General features: G+C 46.8%; 1 protein-coding gene across 1 annotated transcript; it reads left to right on the top strand.

The window, feature by feature from the left end:
• The first annotated feature begins 1,638 nt into the window (after positions 1 to 1,638).
• LOC311360877 (transcription factor GATA-6-like) lies at positions 1,639 to 7,918 on the top strand. Its single transcript, XM_084480976.1, has 7 exons — positions 1,639 to 1,745; positions 2,470 to 3,425; positions 3,936 to 4,102; positions 4,709 to 4,834; positions 5,003 to 5,090; positions 5,213 to 5,310; positions 6,191 to 7,918. The coding sequence occupies exons 2-7, from the start codon at positions 2,525 to 2,527 to the stop codon at positions 6,347 to 6,349; spliced, it is 1,539 nt and encodes a 512-aa protein (XP_084337102.1). The 5' UTR covers positions 1,639 to 1,745; positions 2,470 to 2,524; the 3' UTR covers positions 6,350 to 7,918.
• Positions 7,919 to 8,878: the final 960 nt, after the last annotated feature.

The raw sequence follows: 8,878 nt of genomic DNA, 5'->3' as shown, positions 1-8,878 counted from the left end.
CAGCCAAAAGCAGGGGTTTTGGGGTGGGGGTGTGGGTGTGTGTGTGTGTGTGTGTGTGTGTGTGTGTGTGTGTGTGTGTGTGTGTTGGGGGGGGGGGGGGGGTCTTTCTCTCTCCTCGCACCTCGCTGACATGGTCGTTCATTCAGAGCTCGTGATTGGAGACAGTAGCCTAGTGCCATGGATTCCTTCCATTCCACCATTCGAGAAACTCCATCGCTGCTGAGGCCAAGAAAATGTGGAGGATTGGGAGCCACATAGCTGGGGGCCATTTGCTATATTTCAAAAATTATGCTTTGACCTCTCGCACAAACACACGCGCGCGCGCGCGCGCGCGCACACACACACACACACACACACACACACACACACACACACACACACACACACACACACACACACACACACACACACACACACACACACACAGAAATGTGAACCAGAACGAGGCCTATTTGGTTTGTTGTGAACCTAAAAGTCATCTGAACTCATCCTCCCTGGCTGCATCCTCAACGTTCACCAAACCAGTCTCCGTTTTAATTCAGTCCAGCCAGCCCTCTACCGAGGAGTCACCCTGCAGAGCCGAGCCTATCTCCTGCCAGACACGAATGTAAATAGACACGAATACCTGGCGGATGGTCCTCCGGGGTGATGCGTGCTGGACGATCTGCGGCCCTTTGTGAACACGACCGAAGAGCCGTCACCGAATGATTCGATTGACACCTTGTTACTTTTGATCACGTCACTCCCCAATGTATATTCTGGCTGAATGCATCATCCAGCTTCAAAGTGAAGAAGCGTGCAGTGGGTTGGGCTCCTATTCAGGTAAAAGCCTTTAATCCCACCGAGAAACGTCTCCTTAAAATAAACTAATTAGGAGACATGCAAATTGTGTACAATCGGAAGTGGAAATAAGAAGTGGAAGATCTGATCAAATGGGATAATAGTCATTTAATTATAGCTCAAGAAATAATACAAATAATAAAATACTGGAGAGGGTTTATTTATAAATAAAAAAAAAATGTTATTTTTATTGTTAATTTTTGTTTTGCCAGTAATAAGGAAAAGGTCTAATAGGCCTTGAACTCACCTTTTGGTTATTCACGACCACAGACATTATGGGAAAGAGGGAATCCGGGCAGACAGACCCTTAATAAATCACCTAAAGAATAACCTCCATGCTTTCTTTTAGTATTTATATGTTAATCAGACACATTTAGAAAGTGGACATGAGCGTCATTGTACCATTTAGTTATAATACAGAAATAAAGGCCTGTTATTTTGTGAGCAGTCTAATTTAAATATTAGTGCATTAAAAAAACAAAGCGGAATGCTGTGCAGCGCCTTCCTGGTCTGCATGAATGCAAATCCTCCATATGCAAACTACCGCTAACGCTAACAATGAGACCTGTTCAATGAGTCATTTACAGTCTGCTTAAACATACTGTCCCCAAAGGAAACAACGAAAGAGGACGAGAATCGTGATTACATTGGCAACTTATTGTGATTCAAGACCCTGATCCACTCTCGTCCTCATCCCGATGGGCTCCAGGGCTGAGCTGAGGCTGGCCCCCCAGCAGCGCTCTGATTGGTCCGCGGGGCTGATCGCCTCTACGGCCGCCAGAAGCGCCTCCTCTCAAAAGCCTCGCTAGAGCCTCCCGACGTTTTCATTATCTCCCGGAGCTACGACTGCACACTATTACAAACTTTTTTAAACTCGCGACCCCATGGAGCCATAGAACTAGCAGGTACGTGTTGTATCGGGATACAGACCCAACTTTATAACTTTAAAACTCTCTCCTCTCCGCGCCCCGCTGTCCCGCCGGCGGACTGGTCAACATCTGGGCTGTCCTGCGGTCCAGCGGCGGAGCACCTAAATCATTTAGGGGTATTGTTTTATCACTAGCCCTCCTTTGGGTCTTATCTGTTATGAGCCTTATCATGAGGCTATCTCTTTGCTTCCAAGACATATTGCGTTGTGTTTCCTATCACCGGCGGTGTGTGTTTTGGGTGTAATTATGAGGCGGTCGGAGCGAGGAGGTGCGAGGACGTGGATGGTGCGTTAGAAAGCGGTTTACTGCACTTTAGTTAGGTTGTGGTACCGAGTCAATGAGAAATCATTTGCTTTTCCCCTCTGGGGGGAAGAAAACTGGGACCGTATATCTATGTTCTTACTGGTATTTTTAAACGTTTGAATGGATATTTGTTTCCAAATGAACCAATCAAAGTGTGCTACCATGGGGAACGGGTCCCGGCTGGGACTGTGTGAGACGATAGTTGAGGATGATGATGATGATGCATTTAGTTTGGTATGTTAACCTCGGCTTGATCTATGTGTCGCTCTCATTCTCAATAACACTCAAGGATCGGTATCTCTGGAGTGGGCTCATCATTTGCCTTGAAGTATCCCCCCAATCGTGACGTTTTTAACGCTTTTGTATTTTTTTTTTTAAAATGTATTCCTTTCCCCAGGGGAAACTGAGCCCTCACTATTTCTAACCTCACGGTGTATCAGCACTGCCCCTGGATGGAGCTGGGTGACAACAGCTGGTCCATGGTCAAGCGAGAAGTCAGCAGCCCCGGGTCCCCGCCGGCGGAGCACAGCTACCTGCACTCTCAGGACAGCAGGGGGGAGGCGCACCCCTCTTCCGAGGACCTGCGCTCCCCCGCCGCCCCGCAGCCGCCCAGCGAGCTGGACGTGGCGCTGGGACATCGGCACCGCTCCTCCGAGGGCCGATCACTACACTCCTACGTCCACTTCGGACACCACCACCACCACCACCACGCCAACGGCCTCGCCGCCTCGGAGGACCTCCCACTGTTCACGGATTTAGACCAGGGCAACAAGCTGGTGTTGTCGGGCGGAGGGCCCAAGACGGGCCTGCTCGTAGACCCGGCCGACATGTATCAGACACTCGCCATCGCGGCGGCCCAGAGCCAAACCGGATACGACATCTCCTCCAACGGTTACATGCACTCCAACCCCAACTCCCCGGTGTACGTGCCCAGCTCCCGGGTGGGCCCCATGATCCCCAGCCTGTCGTACCTGCAGGCCGGCGGCTCGAGTCAGCCGAGCCACGCCGTGGCCGGCCACTCGGTGTGGTCGCAGTCGGCCCCCGAGAGCCCGTCGTACTCCACGGGGAGCCCGCACGCGTCCAATCGGTTCCACTACTCCCCGAGTCCGCCCATTAACAACGGCGTGTCCCGGGACAGCGGCTACGCCAACCCGCTGAACGTGGGCGGCCGGGACCAGTACGGCCTGTCCCGGGCCCTGCCCGGATCCTACCCCAGCCCCTACTCGCACTACGTCGCCCCGCAGCCGTCCCAGCTGTCCTCCCCGTGGCCCGGGGGCCCCTTCGACAACCCCATGCTGCACACGCTGCAGAACAGGGGCTCCGCGACCTCTCTCATACGAGGACCCAACGGAGGTATGGAGCTTTTTATTTTTTATTTAATTATATTAATTCATTTTAATTAAATTGTCTGATAGATGGTTCATAGCTGTTGTGGAAAGTGTGCAACTGCAGGGCATTTAGTTCAAGTGTAATGTAGACATAAATATAGCAAATATAGGCCTACGTTCGGGTGTATTATGGTATGTGTATTATTATAATGTATTAGGCTACAACTTAATGTTAATTAATGCATGTATTTAGAACTTTAGTCATTGCACACAAAAAAAATTCGAATAACCGAGTTACTTCATTTTCTGTCAAACTGCCATTTTCCATTCTCTTCAGCCTCTAATAAAGTCAGGAGATCAAAATGTATCAAAACCAAATCTCCCTGATGCTAAAACAGACCTATGTTTATCTGTTTAAAAATCAATCACTTCCATCGCACAACCTGATTAGGATGAGGTCACTAACCGTGAGGTGCCTGATGTGTACTATTGTACGAATGTACTAATGACATCCCGGTTTTCTGTGTGATTTCAGAGAGTTTCGACGACATGGGAGAAGGCCGGGAGTGTGTGAACTGCGGCTCAATCTCCACGCCGCTGTGGAGACGCGACGGCACCGGACACTTTCTGTGCAACGCCTGCGGCCTGTACAGCAAGATGAACGGCCTCAGCCGACCCTTAATCAAACCACAGAAACGGATGGTAAGCCCCCGCTCGATAGACCACCTCAATGTCCCGCCTCATCACCTCAAAGTGTGAGGGGTTGAGGGTAATCGCTTAAAATATGCAGACAAATATGTATTCGGTCTGGAATCATCGTTAAGACTCGTGTCCAATTCCCAATTCATTAACACAACTCATTTGTTTTCGTGTATAATTAAAGTTTCCCTAACAGGCCTTTAAGTTCCCATTAGGATGAGAATAATGTTGACCTGGTACGGGGGGGGGGGGGGTTCTTGGATGTGGGTATTTTCCTGGCGCCTTTACGCACAACAATACGCAGCTCTTACACCAGGCCCGCCGGAGCTCCCTGATAAAACAGCCCTTAGAAATAATCACACGCACGGTTGTGTTAAATGGCCGTACCGTTAAGTAAGTAAGTATTATTGTTAGGAACTTGGGGAAAAGATAACCGAATGAAACCCAAATTAAAGCCATCGCTTTCTTCCTAAATGATTTATAGAGCTTTTGGGTCGCAGCCAACGATCCCATTAGTCAGTAGGCCTGAGACGTCCCGGGGTATCACTGCCTTCCTCTCAGTGGTTCTGCCCGAATCCATCTTTATGTTCTGCTTATTCTTCTTCCCAGTCCTCCTCCAGGAGAATCGGGCTTTCGTGCGCAAACTGCCAGACGAGCACGACCACCCTGTGGCGGAGGAACGCGGAGGGAGAGCCGGTGTGCAACGCCTGCGGACTATACACCAAGTTACACGGCGTGAGTGCAGCGCTTCCTCCACTTTTACAAAAAAAATTAGATTTTTTTTGATCAGTTATGATGATTAACAACGAACACACGTCAATTAAAAGAATGCATGGCTATATTTGATAGTTGAATAAAACATTGTTTATTTGTCAAACCTGTATTATGTATTGTATTCTACAGGTGCCTCGGCCCCTCGCCATGAAAAAAGAAGGGATACAGACGCGGAAAAGAAAACCAAAAACCCTGAATAAATCAAAGGGTTCATCCTGTAAGTATTTTATCCAATGTTGTATATTTCAAAAGAACACCGAGAGGTTCGTCAGTGCCGTGGTTTTATTTTTGCAACCACCTGAACAACAGACTGACGTTTCTTGTGTTTTATCCTCCCAGCCAATAACAGCGCGGTGCCCATGACCCCCACCTCCACCTCCTCCTCCAACTCAGAGGACTGCTCCAAAAACAACTCCCCGTCCACCCAGGTGTCAGGGGTAAGACTTGTTCTTAGAGCGATTTGATATGTAGCCCTAATATATTACAAATAGTAATAGTTCCACGTCAATTATTTACGGCAATTAATACGATTTGATTAATTTCACTTACTTACTGCTTATATTAATTTGAACTTACTAAACAGCCACAAACACTCACACACATTTTTATTTTATTTGTATGGTCACTCAAAACATAAATAATTTCTTTAATAAAAAAAGGTATTACATTAAACCCCCCACTAAATTGATATATTTATATATATATATATAGATAGATATATATATATACACATGGTAATATTACTGCCATCATTGCTATATCTATATCTATATATATACAGTATATATATATATATATTGCAATATGCAACGATTGTTAAAAACAAGATCCAAGGGAACAGAGGTTACCATGGGGATGAGTGTACAGCATGCTATTGATGATAACTCTGAAATGTAGCTCCACACCAATGTTTTTAGCCCCGGGTCGTACCGTCAGCTAATCCAACTCTGTAGTCTCTGAATCCCACTCCCTTAATCATGCAATAACCATCCCCGGAGTGTACCAATACCCAGCGTGTACCAATACCCAGCGTGTGCTAATACCCAGCGTGTACTAATACCCAGAGTGTACTAATACCCAGTGTGTACCAATACCCAGAGTGTACCAATACCCATGTACTAATACCCAGCGTGTACCAATACCCAGCGTGTACCAATACCCAGAGTGTACCAATACCCAGCGTGTACCAATACCCAGCGTGTACCAATACCCAGCGTGTACCAATACCCAGCGTGTACCAATACCCAGCGTGTACCAATACCGAGCGCGTGCTGTAACCGTGGTAATAACCCCTCCACCCCTCTGCTGCTCTCCCAGGTGAGCTCCTCAGTGCTGTCGGGCTCCGGCGAGGTGTCCCTCTCCGGGGGGAAGTACCCGGGCCAGGAGAGCCTGTACACCAGCGTGGGTCTGTCCGTGCCCTCCGACGTGGCCTCCTCCGTCAGGGGCGAGCCCTGGTGTCCCATGGCCCTGGCCTGAGCGCCAAAAGCGTCGCGTGGAAGTGGAAGTATTTGGGAGTCTCTCCTACCCCCACCCCCCCCCCCCCCTCTCAGATAAAGCCCATAGCCAAGCACACCCCCGCTGACCTCTGGGCGGAGAAGAGAAAGCTGCAGGGGAGGTGGGGTGGTGGTCCTTCATGGGTGACCTTCAATCACATGCCCGCCACCACCCAACCCTATCCGCCCCCCTCCTCCTCCTCCTCCTCCTCCTGCTGCTCCTCCTCTTCCTCCTCCACCACCCGCCCCAAGCGGGACCCAACAGTGGAATATCTGGGGATTGTATTCGTCCAGAATGTTGTGGAGAACTGCGCTACGTCACGTGTGGCGCCCCTATGAAGTGGGGCCCCTATGAAGATGTTTTTTTGGACAGGAGCCACGCAGGTGATGTTTGTCCGACCCCCCCGGGGACGTCCAGTGGATGGTTTCTGGACCTTTGCGCGCTCAATCTATCGTTCTTCTCTCCTATGACGCAGAGTCAACTCTCAGTTCCGCATCGAAAGACCACTTTGTGACTATTCTTATGGATTTCCCACTCTGGAGAAGAAACCAAAACGAACCGATAAAAATGACAAAATAATGTAATTGGATGGAATGACCGGTGCTCGGAGAGGCACGACGCTAACCTCGAAGGAAATTCAGATTTTTATTTTGTATTTTATTTTTTCTGCAACTGGAATCAAACTACAAAAAACCGAGACAACTTTCCATGAATCAAAGTATTTATAAATCTTCCATTGTTAAATATGTGGCAATGATTGTTAATAAAGATATAATTATAGCGTAGAAGTAAAAAAAAAAAAACAGTTTGAATGTCTTTTTTCTTTTTCTTTTTTTGTTGAGTGGTTATTAGAACAATCTTTTTTTTTTATCTGCCCATTTACCGCTAATAGCTCTTACGTTATCTGGCTGAAACCAGTTTTGGTCTACACAGGGTATTGAAGACTAGGGCAATCAATGTAATTTCGTCTCGTTGTGTAATTGTTTGCTGAAAAGAGCCGCTTATGAAATCTAGAAACGTTTTGATATTCAAACATTGTGGACTCTTGGGAAATATGAAGGTACTTTTTTCAAATTTATTAGTCGACTGTAACTGGTGAAGGTGTGTTAAAGAGGAGTGGAGTTAAAAAACACAAACACACACACACACACACCACACACACACACACACACACACACACACACACACACACACACACACACACACACACCCATACACACACACACACACACACACACACACACACACACACACACACACACACACACACACACACACACACACACACACACAGACTAAGATTAATGCACCTAAATCTTCTTCATACCTGGGCATTTTGTTACACTTAATACTTGTAGTAGTGGACAGTATTACACAATTTAAGTGAAAACAAGTTCAAAGCTAACACATGTTCTGTTATTTAGACTATGTTTATGCAATTTAAATGGCTTTTTTCAATCAAAGAATCATCAGTCCATACTGATAGCAAACATCTCATGAATAATCCCCCACCCCCTCACAAAAAAGAAAAAAAAAGAAAAGAACCATAACTTACAGGCCTGTTGATAACCATGGAAACTCCCGAAAGCTGTTTGAATGGCTGCTTCTGAGTGAAGCGACTGGCGGCCAAGGTAGGCCCATAGCAATATGTGTGAAGGTTAAATGTATTGGGGCTGTAATGTCATGTGTTGGCAAGTCTGTAACGGGAGGAGTGTTGCCTTTCGAAGAGCTGTTATGAAACTGGTGTATAGAATTGCATTTTACAATTGTGTCATCCATATTAGGGCCCTGCCATTTTCCTGGACTTATTTATTTGTATTAAACACAAGGTTTATTTTAGCTTTGAATTGTGTTGTATTGCTTTTTTTTGTTGTTGTTTTCGGACAGTTTAAAAAATAGTTTATTTAAATTGTTTCTAATAAATCATTCTGGTGACACACTAGCGATTTTTATACAGGCATCCTCTATTTGAAAGAAGTTAATTATAATTTTCTGTAGAAGTCGCCATGGACTATTTCTGTTTAAGACAAATGCATACACTCTCAACGCTGCAGCTAAGGCTGGCCTGGTTCAACTGAGGGGCTTTTTCTTCTTCACCAGAGGAAAGTGAGCAAAGCAAAAACAACAGATCTTATCAGCTAATATGTGAAGAGGATTTCCTATGTATTTTTAAATAATTAACTGTGGCCGGCGTTACTAAGAACATCAGACATGTGATATATTTATCCAGAGACGTTGGGAGGTACAGACTTAAATGAGTCAGGATTAAGCTGTAAATTGAGTTGTAGTGTGTGTTGCTTCTACCCTCTTTGCTTCCAGTAAATCAGCCCCTTGTATTTCCACACAGACAAGCTTTAGTCAGGTGCTTCCCTGCAGGACCCCAGCCCCTCGTCCCTTCAGGAAAGAAGGTCCACCTCTCCGGGGTCCCCGATGAGCCGTCACGGGCCAAGCACCTGCCCCAGTGCTCCGTGTGTCGGAGCGCAGCGTGACCTCTTGAGTATTGCCGTCACT

Source organism: Micromesistius poutassou (assembly GCF_964030765.1).
Source record: "Micromesistius poutassou genome assembly, chromosome: 16".
In the NCBI taxonomy this organism is placed as follows: domain Eukaryota; kingdom Metazoa; phylum Chordata; class Actinopteri; order Gadiformes; family Gadidae; genus Micromesistius; species Micromesistius poutassou.
The sequence above is the reverse complement of the archived record's forward strand: the minus strand, read 5'-3'. Positions and strand labels throughout refer to the sequence as shown.